Source organism: Zonotrichia albicollis, chromosome 4 (genome assembly GCF_047830755.1).
Source record: "Zonotrichia albicollis isolate bZonAlb1 chromosome 4, bZonAlb1.hap1, whole genome shotgun sequence".
In the NCBI taxonomy this organism is placed as follows: domain Eukaryota; kingdom Metazoa; phylum Chordata; class Aves; order Passeriformes; family Passerellidae; genus Zonotrichia; species Zonotrichia albicollis.
In genome coordinates, this window is record NC_133822.1 from 32,011,200 (window position 1) to 32,026,930 (window position 15,731).

General features: G+C 39.8%; 1 protein-coding gene across 3 annotated transcripts in view; it reads right to left on the minus strand.

The window, feature by feature from the left end:
• Positions 1 to 15,731, minus strand: part of LARGE1 (LARGE xylosyl- and glucuronyltransferase 1) — a 272,944-nt gene that overhangs the window by 110,841 nt on the left and 146,372 nt on the right. For all 3 annotated transcript variants that reach the window (XM_074539311.1, XM_005491163.4, XM_074539310.1), the window contains one exon: positions 13,397 to 13,520. In XM_074539311.1, coding sequence (XP_074395412.1) covers positions 13,397 to 13,520 — 124 coding nt within the window. The remainder of the gene's footprint in view (positions 1 to 13,396; positions 13,521 to 15,731) is intronic.

Below are 15,731 nucleotides of genomic sequence, written 5' to 3' on the forward strand. Positions count from 1 at the left end.
GCTGTGGGTCAGGCTGGCTGGGGGGAGGCACCAGGCTGACAATCAGCAGCCCTGAGGTGCCCCTTGCATGTCTCCTCAGAGGTGGGCTTATAAATGGCATCAAACACAACCCAATTCCATCACCATCCTGACTAATGGCTGCAGATTCCCTGTGCTGGGGAAACAGCCAGCAGCAAACAGAAGAACTAAAAAAAAACCAGAAAAGGCAGAGGGAAGAAGAAAATACAGTCTGTAGATTTTGCCTCTCCAGAGCCTTCATGCCAGGTTTTACCATTAAAAATACCTAGCATCTAGAAACAGACTGATTAAAATAAAGAGAAATGTGAATCAGGTTTTGTAGTAAATGACTCAATGGAAACATGGATATCCAAAAGTAATTGGCATCTACTTGCTCTTAAACAACTTCAATACAGGCACTATCTTCCTTGAAAATTGCATCAGTCAGATGATAAACTAAGTTTGAAATCTTAAAAGAAGGCAAACAGAGCAAAACTTCCAGGCCACAGCAAAATCACAGAGTGTTTTAAATCTGCACAAGTTGTAGCGGAATTGTATCTGACACTGATCTGAAAAGCAGCGCAATCTACATGGTGAAAGAACTTGCAGCAGGAGGGATCTCTGTGAAGCAAAACCAGCCAAAGTCTTTTGTAGCTGCTGGCTACAGGCAGCCCTTACAAATATCCTAGGCATGGGGAACCATCCTGAAATTCTGATGTGTGAATCAGGTAACAATAAAAATTGTTATTTCCTCCGACTGGATAAATAACTTTCTAGACACAGCTGACAACTTGTTTTTCACAGCTTTTTCATTATTTGCTTAGTGCTTTGCTGCTACTATGAACACTACAAGTAGCAAGATATTGGTTTTTAAATCATGTGGCCTTCATTTAAGACAAAGCTAACAGAACTGGGGCTTTCATGTCATTTCTAAACTGAAGGAAAATACTGCCACCACTTTAATGATGATCATATTCTGTGATTTGTAACATAAAGCATAAAAAGAGGGGGTAAAAAACCAATATTGATTTGCTGGCAGAGGACAGAAAGTTTTCTTTATGCATGGTTTTTCGCATCACTGTTTTTCACACAGGGAGATCTTCATCCTGCTGTGAATATATGCCATACCTCTTCCCACATTCCTGAAACTTGAGTCACAATTCCAGCAGCACTAGCAGGGCTCAGGATTAGTTCCAGGATAATCCTTCCCATTTCACATTGACTATACTTCACAATATCTAACCTCTTTGCTGGGACATGTGACTGATCCCCTTTCTCACTCGCCTGCTTCCAGGGGAGCAGTATCAACACCTTGTTGCAGAGACTGGGTTAGCTGGGAATCACTGAGAAAGGAGACAAGTAGGTTACCATTTAAATTTGGGTAAACATTCATGCCTGTCTTTAGCACATTTTTTTTTACAGATAACCACAATAACAATAATAAAAGAAAGAACTTAGATTGAGAAATTCTAAATCCTCATAGATCCTGAGAGGAAGAAGACTGCTGTCACCACCAATAGTTTTCTTAGAAGGAAAGCCAAAAGGAATCTCCTCGCATCTTACCTTCAGAAAATCACTGCAATTGCTCCATCCTTGTCAGGCATCCAGCAAACATTATCAGAAGAGCCTTATTTGAACAAAACCAGACTCTTCTATTAATGTTTGCTGGATAACTTGTAACTTCCACATTGAATTTAGTTTTTTCCTGGGTGATTCACATGTTTTGATTATACTGATATTCCCCCCCATAACAAGTCCTTACTATTTATATGAATGGTTGTCAAGGAAACCAAAAATACAGCAAAGCTGGGTAACTCTTCTGGATTCAGAATTTCTGGTTTCTGAGTATTTTAAGAAATAATAACTTGCTCTAAGAAACAACTGTAAGGAGAAAGGAATTTATACATCTTTGCTAAAATTATTTTTCTATTTCTGCTGGCCTTTGAGGCTGTTCTTGCTCATCACAGAAGCACTGGTGACTTTAATAGGATTCTGCCTCATCTTTCACTTTAAGAAACAGATGGTATCTTCCACACATGTGTGCAACAAGTCTGGATACAAATAGCAGTGAGCAAAAAGGTTGAGATAGAAATGGATGATTATTTGAACCTCTGGGTCCTGGATAATGTAGAGCAAATGCAGAAACCGTGGAGCAAGCCACAACTGGAAAGGAAGATTAGATATTAAAAAGGAAGAACAAACAAAACCTCCAAAATCAGCATCAGCATACAGCAAAGGAAAATAACTGCAAATTAATTTTCATCTCTGTAGCAAAGTCCATAACACAGTCTGACTGATGTTGAGGACTTCTTTTCTTTTCTTTTCTTTTTTTATATTTTCCTTCCTAATCTCTCACCAATACACACATGCACACAAAGAGCAGACAAGTGGGAAAAACCTGATTCAAGGATGCTTCTTCAAAACAACTTCCTTAACAACAAAATTAAATGAGGTGCCAAGAGCTTATCCATGTTTTATACGGATACAACTGCAGACAAAAACTAAAACTGATGTAGGATTTTTTTTGGTCTCTGCCACTTAGGCAACAAAACTATCAGCCATACAGCTTCTTCAGAAAAGAAAGGGCCAAAAGGTAATTCACCTACTGGGATCTTTAGGACTATCTCCCTTCCCTTAGGTATTTAGCTGGCTTTTCTCACACTTTATTTAGCCCCACAAAACTCAAATCACCAGTTTCTATTTGAGTCCTTTTCTTTACTCTCATTTGAGACTTTCTAATTTTTTTCATTGTTTCTTGCTATCTCCAAAATGCTGAATGCTCTCTTTGTTTTCCTTTCTTCATTTGTGCAAAATGAGACTGCAGAATGAAAAAGTCTGGCCGGTCTCAGTTAGTGCTGTTTCTTTGTTTCTTGTTCCTTTGAGGCCCCTGGCCTCAACCACAGCTGTTTTCAGTGCAGCAGTCAAGGGTGGAGGACCTAAAAGAGTCTGAGCATCCCGAGAGAGGTCAGTGAGAACCAGCCAAACACCAGCCTCCAGCCCCACCTCTCCAGAAGAGGGAAAAGAACAAATCTTCCCTAGAAGATAAGATAAAGCCTTTTTTTCTTATTATTTTCTGTCAGTGAATGAGTGAAAAGAGACAAACAAGCTGAAGCAGATAAAATGGCAGGAAGCCAGAGCTTTCTGCTAAAAGCTGACTGACAGGTAGATCTGGCCAGAACTCGCCCAGTGGTGAAAACTCAGGGCTGCCCTTCTTGCTTCATCTGTATGGAAAGATAAGAAAGATCAATTGCCCGCTTTAATTGCCAGTGAACTCAATCAACAAGCTCTTTGTGCTAATTCATCAGGGAAGATACTAATCCATGAAAATATTATCACTGTCTGATGTGCTGAAGCTTTTCCACTCCAGTAACTATGCAAGTACATACACACTGGCTGCAGCCATTCCATGTTCTACACATTTCCATGCAGCTCTTGGGGTCAAAGCCCAGCAACACAACCTGCATTCTGCACATCAGGATAACAAACAGGTTTCACCACGATGCACTATGCAGGATAAAATGCAACAGCATATCCTGCATAAACACATTTTGATGGATAGACAAAAGCTCCAACTCAGTGACAAAAACTTACCTGAAGAGGGATTCTCTCCCTACTGAAAAATCTTTTTGTAAGGATTATCAGAGAAGGTTGCAGAAGTTACAGTGACTATTGCTAACCAAGTAATACCTGAGAAAGGAGATTGCAGGTGTAAAATACTAGTTATCATGTACAAAAACATTCCCAACAAGACACCAAGAATGTTGAGGGACTTACTTCCCACCCTTTTAAGCCTGAAAGATTCCCATCCAGTTTGTATCCATACAAAACTGTGTTTGACAGCCAGAGTTGCAAAATAAAGAATCATAGAATATATCAAGTTAGATGGGACCCATAAGAATCATTGAGTGCAACTCTCTTCTCCTCACAGGACTACCTAAAACTAATCCCTATGACTAACAGGTTCATCCATGGTCAGGCTTGAAGCCATGACCAGAGCTCACGAGCTTGGTGACACGACCCTGGGGAGCCTGGTCCAGTGACTGACCATCCTCTCAGTGAAGAACTTTCCTGATGTCCTACTGTGGTTTGTGGAAAGGATGTGGGAATGCAGCTTCCACCAGATATCTGATATTTTAACACAAAGTCAAAACACAGTAAATGCTTATGAGGAAAAGGATCCATTCTTCTATTCAGAAGAAAATCCCTACTTACTATTGGGCATCTCACCAGTAAAATGGCCTTCCTCCAGACCTAAACTTACACTGTTTCTGCCTAAAGAGTAAGAACAGTAGAACTTCAACAGCTGAAAATGCTGCACCAAAAAAAGGCCATTAGTTGGTGGAACATACATCCAACTAGTGGAATAAATGCTATATCCCATAAAGAACTCTTATGTCTCTTTTTTTCACCAAAAGTAAAGAATTTCCAGGAAAACAAATCAACCTCCACCCTGCAGAGTTGGAGGCCAAGTGAGTGCAACTTTTTATATAGCAATTATTGCTTCATGGGAATAAAAATTACATAAAACAATATTCTTTTCTCTAGTGCTAAGTATTACCATCTCTCAAAACTCCTAGGGACTAAAATGCTTCAGGAATACATCTAGAATAAAAAGAATAATAAAGGATAAAAGGTATTACAATTATGAACAAGCAAAACTAACAATCACCTAGTGCAAGAAGCAGTGAATGTGATAGGGTGAAAAAGTGTTCTTTTTCTTTTTTATTAGAAAGAGCTACATTGTCTCTCCAACAATGCAGCACTAACTAGATAAACAACCTGAAGAAAATAAAGACATTGGGAAAACGGGCTCCTTCAAAAACAAGAAACTCTGAAGTTCATGCCATCAGTCTAGTTAACTGCCCTGCTTCTGGTTAAATATCATCAAATACTTCAGATAACAGTTTGCATTAAGTGTCCATATAGCAGGCATGTTACTCTTACAACCTCCTGAAACATCTGAGGGCTAAGTCCACCAGTAGCACTCTAATTCCACGTAATCTTGGAGTTTCACCCCAAAGACCATCAGATAAAATTGCAATCAGACAGGTGAACACAGGTTCCAAATGTCTCAATAAAACAATACAGATGAAACTATTTTAAAGGCTTTCATCTGTGTCAGCTAAAAACTGTGGAATCCATCCAGCTGTGAAAGGGGTCGGATCTCAAGTAATGGAGGAATATATGGGAAAATTAACAGGGGATCAAAATACTACTCAGTTTTCATCTTTTTTTCTGAAAGGGTGAGACCTAGACACTATCAACTTAAGCTCAAAGAATGAAACTTCCACAGGATTTAAAAATTTGATCGGAACAGAGCAGAAATTACTCAAGTCAAATTACCATCAGTGGCATCTCATTAATAACCTTACTATGTATCTCAAAAAATTAATCTTTGTAGGACTGCAGATTGACCTGAAAAGTGATAACTTCACTAAAAGAAACAAAATTTCTCAATTTACAAGTCCAAATGTTCTCATACTAAGTTGACTCAAAAAAGAGGTGATGTAAATAGCATTTCATTAACAATGTTATTACCTATCCCCCCTTTAAAGCAAGTATTGAGACTAAAATCAGCCTGTACACCCTTACCTGGACTGAGATAGTTTCAGACCTATGAGAAGAGTGACTCCAGCATATGCTTATGCTGTGCCAGGCATACAGCACGACTTTGTAATTTTCACTGCTGTGAAAACTTGTCACACAAAAAGGTGTGCCCAGACAAGGTGAATACCATTTCTGTCCACAAGTATGACTATTTCAGCCCCAGTCCTTCAGAAGACTTGGTTCCTACACTGCCTGCTGAACTGCACCATAGGAAGTAGCTCACATCAGATCTATTGCCCAACACTTCCCTGAATCTCAGTTGTTTCTCAGAAATAAGCCAACACCACAAATAAGCCAACATCATTTACAAATGAGGAAATCTAACCATTTCAGCTCCCAGGTTGTGAATCAAGAATATTCTTGGAGTCCTTGCAGCCTCCTGTATTTTTCAGCTTATCAATCAGACATGGAAATACATTTACTTCAGTTCTTTGTAAATCTAGAAGCAAGGCTCATTAAACATTGTGATAAAATGCTCACATCAATACTGATCGTCACTAGGAATGCCTTGAGCAGTCACTGCTTCTCTTCTGTGAGTAATTGAATGCCCTTTGACAGGGAGGTGTCCCTGTGAGTAAGTGAAGAGCCATTAAGAGCTAAGACCATCTAACAATAGCCATGATGTCTTCCCAGCTTTCTATCTGCAGGTGCCAAAGAAAGAAATTGTGCTGGAGCACAGGATGACCATTAACTCTCCCCAGCAAGCACAGGGGATATACAACCTACACCACTCATGCAGACCAAAGTGTTCAAATAACTTCTGTATATCCAAGGTTAGGTCAGCAAAATGCTCTCATTTCTCAAAGGTGAATGATAATGCTCTGAGAAAGCAGCTGCTGTAATGGGGATGCATGGAACAAACGACAGCTGCCCAAGTTAGTTTGAGACATGTCTTTTTTAGGCTTTTCCAGGGCATGCTTTTTAATTTCTGTCAAATTGAGTAATTTTTGGAAAATCTCATGTGAAGTTATTCATCTTTTTCTCATTCTCTGCTAAAATTGCCTTCCCTGGAGGTGCAGCACATGTTGCTGCAATGAGCAATGTTGAGGAAGCTGAATGCCAAACAAAAATCCTTGCTATTGAAATGTCACAGTCAGCTACTATGATACAAATGTGGGTGATTTTAGGAGGAAGAGAGTTGGCTCCTTAGTTCTCACTCCACATATGTTACACAGAGCAGCTACACCATCTTCCTGGTGGACACAGAACAGAACGACTGTACTGCTTTTCGCTAGAATCAAGAAAAAGGTGGCACTACAGAGAGGCCCACAGCAATTAGAACTAAATTATAAAACTAAAAAAGAGCTCCAATGTTTTTTCAAAGCACCAGCAGCAGTAGGAAAGTACAAGGGGTTTACAAAGTCAGACATGAAGCTTTCTTCTCGAATAGTAGTGGAAGTACTGCACAATGTAACACAGGAGGCAGACTTCACAAAGGTTCCACTGTGCTGGGGAGTTTGAATTGCTATCTGTTTCCTGGCGGATAGTAATTTCCTCCCAAACAGTCTGAAGGAAAATATCTTGGCTTACAAAACCAAGTCTGTTAATTTCCAGTCATCTTTACTGAAAATTATTGATAAAAGACTGTTCTTAAGATGGCAGTACTGCGTTACAACCACAAGAATCTTTCATAACCTGAGACTTCAGGCCTCTAGTATTCAATATGTCCATTAGCAAAGACACAAAATCTCAATTATAAAGCAGAAATTCAAATCTAAAAATAAGTCATAAACGTTATAGAAATCTGTAAAATGTTTTGATTAGAGACTTCATTTTCCAGTATCTTGGGTTTGCATATTTAAAAAAAATAAAGAGAAGGGGACACAACAGGAAGCAGCAGCAGTTAATGCCTATCATTTCATTGACATGTGCAGTGGGCCAGTTTACAGGAAGACAAAAGGCTGGTGAAATGCAGGAGCACTGCAAACCCCCCATAACATGTGAGGGTTTTAGATCAAAACCTCAGTGCCATAGAAACACTTTAACTGAATACTTACTGCTGCGTGAATGAATGTAAACATTAACAGATGCTGGGTTTCTCTTTCTGAGTTGCATTAATAGCAATTAGATCTTGCATATGAAGTGGAAGAGAAATGAAGGAAAGTAACATACTTCTCCTTTATAACTTTGTGTGTTTGCCTCTGAGGCACACAGTGAACTTCTTAACAGATAAACAATCCTGTACTGCCCTTAAGAATACATAATCTACAAGCAGTGCAATGCAAATACAGTCAAACCCTCACAGTCCATGATAGTTTAGGGGTCAGTCACTATTACTGTGATTATTATAGGTGGCTGCAACATTCAGTGGAACTTCTTGACTAGGAAGATGATGGAAGGCAGGAGAATGCTGACCAATTTTATTGTTCAAGGCTTTATCAACACTGCTATAGTTGTCACCCTCTTAAACTGATGTGAAAACCACCAAGCTAATAATCTGTTCACCAAATAGACTCTTATATTTTCCCAACTGCCAATCAGAATCCCTCTCTCCCATGCTCAGAAAGTGGTAGCTGCTATTCTGTTGAAATACTTGCTTGATTGTGCTTCCAACATTGGTATATTGCAATACTGCAATACATACAGCCTCATCACTACTATCACTCAATGGAAGAGCTTCTGCTGGTATCCAAAGATTTCATGGCATTTGAGTTGCTTTTAGTGGAATTTGCTGCAAAGACATTTACATACGGAGCATACTTTAAAACAACTAACTTTATTGGGATTTTGACCTACAGTAATGTTTGCATGGACAATACAATGTGTCAGACAGGACTTGCTTGCTGTCTAGATGGCAAAGGGAGTCTCCATAGCAAGGGTTCTTACAGGGTCATCTTAGCTGGATTGGCTGAGACTCCCTAAAACATGTTTTTGTACAATTTTTGTAACCCAGCTGACCCATGGTCCTACCTGACCACTGCAAGATATGTATTATGTGTATAGATCACCTTAACCTATGTACAAAACATTTCCCAACTATCTTAAGTATGTACAATAGACTGTCCTACATGATCATTTCTACACATGCAGGAACTGTTCCTATTGATTGTCTTACTCTTGTACAATTGATTAACTTTGCAGCAGGAACTGCCTGTGAATATCTGGGACAGCCAGATTTCTTTGCCCAGGATGTTAATCGACATGCTTAAGCATACAAATTGGTCTAGCCACAGCAGGGTCTGCCTGGGGAATCTCAACAACTGTCTGAAATTCCCACCGGGACCACTCCTGGTAACAAGCTGTCAAATACTTCTTGTGCCAGCTGTTCCATCAATCACCTAGCTTCAGCTTGGGCTGCTGTCTCAAACCAGTCCTTTATCTCATCTGTGCAGAAATCAAGCCTGGGAGTTGCTGGACCACTGAGGGAATTTAAGTGCACTAGGGGTGCACACAGGCACAGCCCTGAGAACCAACTATGCTACAATCATAATTAAAGAATTAAACTTTATTTTTCTGCTTAAGTCTCATAGCCCTTGCCCATTAGCTCAGCTGGCTGGAGCATGGTGCTAATGACACCAAGGTCGTGGGTTCAATCTCTCTACAGACCCTTCACTTAAGAGCTTGACTCAATGATCCTTGTGCATCCCTTCTAACTCAGAGTATTTTGTGATGTCTGTCTAAATGATGTCAATATCTGACCTAGTGAACTGGCTTCAAAGTTGATGAAAGTGGCTAAGAAGTAATTCACCTCATACTGCAGCAAATGCCCAAAGATAAGTGATCTTCATGCCATGCTTTACCTGAGTTTGGTTGTGCCGTATCAGACTACTGATTTTGACTGAGAGTGCAGATGTCAACATTTCTGATAGGAAATCACCTAATGCAGCACTGGTACTCAGATTTGTGGTCTGTTGTTTCGGGGAACAGTAAAAGCTGCAATATTATCTATACGTATAGCAAAGAATGGAGCTTTCCATATTTCTCTTTCAGATCAAATGTTCATCTCTTACAAAACCCTCTTCACCATCCCTTCAAGTTCATAAATCAATTGCAGCACATGTGGGCTAAACTATTTAAAGGAGATGGCTTTTCTGCTCTATCAGTGATTAAAGGACTGTGTATCTGGGCCATTTACACACAGCAGAGCAGGCAACTGCTCATTCTACATTCTGCCTTCTTTAGTTCACCTGACGTTGTCACCAGTGTGTCAAGCAACATGTGGGAAAACAAACTCACGTCATCTGTATTCCACCCATCACATACAGTACTGCCTTATCAGCTGTTCCTTCTGCTCTGGGACAGTGCAGATCACAATGAATTTAATGCCTCTATTTCCCTCGGAGTGAACTGACACAAGATTCCATGTTTAACAATGAAGTGCAGAAGCCAAGTGCTCAAACTGCACACCTTCAATAGTTTGTTCTGGAGCTTCTTCATGTAAGACTGAACTGAAAAAACCACAATACTCTGCAGCCACATATGCGCAAATCACAGCTGTAATAGATGAATGTTTCACAAGTTTTTTTTGCCTTTTATTTAATGCTCAAAGACCATTTTCAGTTTCCAATTATTTTGTGGGATGCATTGTTGTATTAGATGCATCTACACATTAGGACCAAAGCTGACTAACACAACTAAAGGGATCGTATAAAGTGAATTTACACTGCCAAGTAACTTTCCAGTTTGCAGTCACAGCCATATATGGCCACATAAATTCGGAAGAGTTTTGTGTGGGCCATACTGAGTAGTGCAAGAATGAAGAATGCAGCTGTGGAATAGTTCAATTACTGGCACCATTATCAGCAGCCCACACTTCAAGGACGCTTACTGCTGATTACTGACTGCACATAGCAGGTTTAGTTAATGGGAGAGAGTTCCAAATCCTAACAGCTAGTGAGTTGAGGGAGAGCTTTTAAGCACCCATCCATGTTCCTTGAGGTTATTGGCAAGGCAGTGAGGAGACAGGCCAAGTTATGTTGGGGAAGGTTACAAGCATCTTAGTACAACTGGCTGTTAAAATCTTCAAACTAACTGGTTTAAAGAAATATATCCAGCAAGCTGCCATCTCAACTGTGTCTGACCCTGCTCCTGGAAATGCTGTTATTTTGGCTCAGCTCCACAGCTAAGTTTCCTCCTCTTCTATCCCATCCCTTATAACGCACCCCAAGCAAAGATATACCTTTCCTTGGCCATTCTTTCCATCTCTCTTCCAAGCAGGCTGCTGGTAGTTTGGCAGCATCTGCTTCTAGGGAGAGAATGAACCTAGCCTCTTTGTGGTGCACCAGCAAGGCGAACAGCTGTGTCACCTTGCAAAAGCAAAAATAAGTCTTCTGACATGCTTAATTCACAGCAGCAAAGCAGATATGTTGGTTTGCTGGCCCTAGAAATTCTGATATAATCCATAATACCTTGTCTTCCCTTTCTTGCAGTGAAGTGTCCAGTTTTCCTCTAAAACCTGAGAGAAAACAACAGCCACAGCCAAGACTAATTTTCTGTGCCTTTCCTCAGGACACTGGTATCTCTAAGCTACACAGCATGTATTTTAAGAGCTGCAGGATATGTTAAGAAACACTGCCAAATACCAAATACTTTAGTCTCCAAATTCTGCCTTTTAAAAAATTAATATGCTACTGGAAACTGTTGCCTGAATTCTAAATAGCTACTTGAAAACAAAAAAGCATCCATATTATTTATGGAGGATCTAATATTATGTGCTCTCTTCCACTGTTTGAGCAGGAACAGGAGTAGAAGCAGGACTCTTCTCAGGTCTTAAGGGCTTAATCTAACATGCCAGCTCTGCTGCATTAGAAGGAAGAGGCTGGAAGCTCATACATATCCAATGGGAAAAAAACAAACATGAAATGAAATGTTTTCTGCAGCAGCTAAAATATGTTCCAAAACAACTGAACATCAGTGAATGAAAGCTAAGCAGAAAGTTCTCATGCCATTACTCAGTTTAAATCCTTTTAAAAGTCAGAAATTGGTATTGATTGCAGGCTTAAAAAAGAACTATGGAGGGTCATTTAAACTGAAACATAGCATATACTGTAACAGTGAATCCATAGATCACTTCAGAGAAAGACAGGCTTTCTAGTAAACATCCAGCATCAGCTCTATGTTTTCTTAACACCAGGCAGCAAAATACAGCTCCCAAGAGTGCAGGTGAAATACATGAACCTAAACCAATCATTAAATCCTCTCTAGGGGCTACATAAGAAACAAATGAGATGAGCTTCTACAGCTGTCTGTAAACAGCTCCTCTGTCGTCTTTGCTAAAACCTGCAGAATGATCTGGATATGAGCCAGCATCATTCCTGTTTTTTTAAAACTCTGTTTATATTTATAACTCTTTGCTCTCCTTTGCCAGTGTCTATCACATTCTCCTATGCTCAGTACTACATATTGTGTTTTTTTGGCCACTGAAACCAAGGAAATTGCTTGGTATGGAAAATGATGAACTCTGAACAAGAGGGGCAAAACTGGAAAGACCTATTTAGGCATCAATACCTGCATCCAGGTAGACACTGGTCCTCAACCTAAAGCCTATGGGTTGCATGCAAGATAATCTTGTGTGGATGTAGGTCGCCAGTCATATAAAAAATCAAGGCTGAGTGAAGAGGGAGGGACAAAACAGTTTTGCTCTGTAGCCTCATATCTACTCAGTGCTTTGCCTATAAATCAGAAATTGGGGATCACTGAAGTAAGCTCTCTTGATTATTATTTACTTAACTAGATTGGACCATACCCAAATGACCAGAAGGAAAACACTAAGAGGTCTGTCTTCCCCAGCTGAGAGACTAATTAAAAACCCTACAATTTGCAGAAAAGCACATGTAACATAGACACGTACGGGATTGATAGGAAAAAACCTCCTCCTTGCTATAAAGCTATAAAGAACAGAAGGGGGATCTCTGGCTAATTAGGTTAATATCATCTTATGGCTTCATGTAAAAGAACCAATGAAAAATAAAAACAGAAACAAAGTATTTTTCTCCAGAATCACTTTTTTTCCCTTTTCCATCTCTTTCTAAAGCTTTCTGTATTCAGTATTTCACAACGCGGTGTGCTTTGAATTTCCCCTCTAGTAAGTACAGCAATTTGCTAAATTTAGGGGTTTTTTCCTTGTTTCAGGGTCCTGTTCAGAACAATCTGCTAAGTAATACAAATTACTGCCACCAACTTCAAATGCTAAAGTCTGAATATTTCATTCTACCTCAACAGGTAAAAAAAACATACAGCTCCAAATCGATGCTGTGCCTCCATGTTCTGATTTAAACTTTTTAAGTATGAAAAGATAATTACTTTGAGTAAGTGATTCCCAACCCCCCCACCCCATTGACTGAACTCTTTTAACAATAATTTCTTTTGGAAGGGCATACATACAAAAAAGGTAGCCATTATACTAATGCTACCTTGTTGAAATGTGTGTACTTAGAGTTTCACACACCTGTGCTTGAGGAATGCAAGGCAGTTAGGTGTTTCCAGTAACAGACTTGGGTTTATTGAGCAAGATTCTTAAGATTTCACCATTGCTACTAGGAAGAAGTATCCTTAAAAAAACATAGTGTGATCAGATGGACAGCCAGAATCCTCTTGCTAGCAAGTGAAATTCTAAGCTGCTACACAAAACATTTCATTAGCTGCTCTCATTCTAGAGAACTGCACTGATTTTAGCCATTTAGCATCTTCCAGTTATTTGGGTTACAACCACATCAGCTAGAATTAGTTGTCATCAGGGAGAATATTTTTAGGCAGTAGTTCCCCTGCAATTCACCAGTCAAGGGAGATGAGGAAAAAAGGGTGACATGAAATCACAAGGAGATGACTGACACCTGCGTCTGTGTGTCTTTACCTTGAGCTCATCTGCATCATAGAAGTCTATGCGCACGGCCGGGACCATCCACGTCTGGAACAGAGTGGCCAGGATCTGTTTGGCAATTGCATCTGCGATGAGGTGGAAATGGAGCGGGTTCCGCCTGATACAAGGAGGGAGAGGAACGTGTTAGTTCAAAGGTTTCTAATTCCTGTTCTTAAAGGACAACATCAGAATTTATGAAGTTTTATCTGTGTCTACCATGTCAAGTTTTGTGTTTGCAGCATGTCTGGTCTGCTCTGTGCCCAAAATGCTGAGACACAATTTGAATACACATGACCACAACACAATACTCAATCAGTTTCTGGGTGGCTATGAACTCACAGAACCTTTGACTCCAGCAGAATGTCATGATTTATAACACTTAAGAGTCTTGTCCCATGCACCAGCTCCTTAAAAAAAGGCCAAGTTAATATGCCTTTGGGGACTTGAGCTTTAGAAATGATTGTTTCAGTTTCTAGGTGAACCTGATAATTTATCTTTGTAGTAAGAAGACTGTTCTAGGTTAAATACAACAATTTAAATTAAGTTCAATTCTGGGACCCTTGAGTTTACGTAGAACTTTTCTACAAAACAATCTTGGGGAACCAACAGCTGCCCCATAGGAGCCCAAAATTAGATGTTTCATGGTGAGTGCCTTCTAGCTATTCACTGGCATAGTGAACAGAATGGAAATTGCAAATCTTACCATATCCTTTTTTCCTACTGGTTAAAGAAAGGCACCAGAGTGCCTTTTACTTCAAAACACCAGATCTGGGTTCACCTCTGTAATCACATGACTTAGGCTAACTGAAAAGCTTCAAAACAAGACGGGTGAAGCCAGTATCAGCAAGACTGGCAAGCTCTGACAAAGTGTATGGGTTTTTCTATACTAATGTGAACTTAGACATTATAAATACCTTGTTTAATTCCCTTAACCTCCCTCCCTTTTTGGGGGAAAATAAGCAACAAAATTTGATCTTAACTTCTGCGGTAGGAAACCTACCAGTGGAAATTACTCACAAATTGTAATCTTCCATGTTTAGCCCTAGCTTAGCAACTTTCTCTGTCAGCAAAAAAGGACAGACTTTGAAAGAACTACTAAGAGGAAAATATGCTTGTTTAGACTTCAGCATGGGATCAACCTTTCTTTGATCCCTAGAGTGGAATAGTGGATTCTCATTCCTATGGAATTTGTAAAGCTAAATGAGTGTACTTGCTAATTGGTATTTTTCATCTAACAAGAGAAGTATTTAGTTTCAGATGTTGATTAAAGCAGAAGATGAGTGATGCTACTACATTCTTCAGTGTCAATGAAATGTGAGGAAAACTATGTTAGCTCAAGCCAACATACTTCCATTACATTTTTGGGCTTAACCCAAAAAATGATGGTTATTTTTTCTCCATTTTCTACATTAATAAAAAATGTGTGCCTTCCTTTTAATGTTTCTCTTCTTGCTTTGATGAGTAATACTGCTTCCCACTGAACAAAGTCCACAGGAAAATGTAAAAATACATATATTTGTTCATATTATTTTAACAGACCCCTCAGCAGAAAGAGGAGATTGTAGTGAGAAGCAGTGTATGACTGGATTTTGCAGATCCAACCCAGCACTCGGGGCTGCGAGTGAAGCTGCTGTATTGGCTTCAAGGACACTGTGGATCACATTATGTGCTTACAGGAAAAGCAGAAAAGGGCTGGGTAGAAGCCTTATATATGAGATAATCATGATGGCAGAATAAACCCACAGCTGATCTGTCTTAAACAATATCCAAAACACTAAGCCACAACACGCTTTTCAGAAGACAAAGGTCTTTCAATCTCCAGCTTGTCCTGGAGGGAGGAGGGAAGGGGGAAAGGCACAAGCTGCCAGGTGCTGAGTGTCCCATTACCAAGCTAAAGGGATCACAGCAATTACATTTGCTTCACTAGCCCAGCAGGAGAGTAGAAGAGGACATCCTGGCTCATGCAGATTCCGCAGTAACCAGGCACCTTGCCAAGAAAAAAATCAGGAAATAGCAGTGATCAGGAGATACATCTCATTAGTAGAGACAAGGCCAAGAGAAACAAAGTACAACACCGGTGGCTTTGGGTACTGGCAGAGCAGTATCTCAAGACAAATAAATGTTCAATATCAACATACACATCCCACATAGCTCCCTCTGCTATGGAGGGGCTGAGTCTGCGTTCTGGTAGGACTATTTCCCAGCTGGCGTTCTTCAGCAATTTCCTTCCCTTTTTTATTCTGGGTTATTTATCTTATATTCTAAAGTAGAATAAGAAGAGTGAAAATTCAGTTAAAAAAAAAGGAAGCTCCGTCTTCTTTCAAATGAT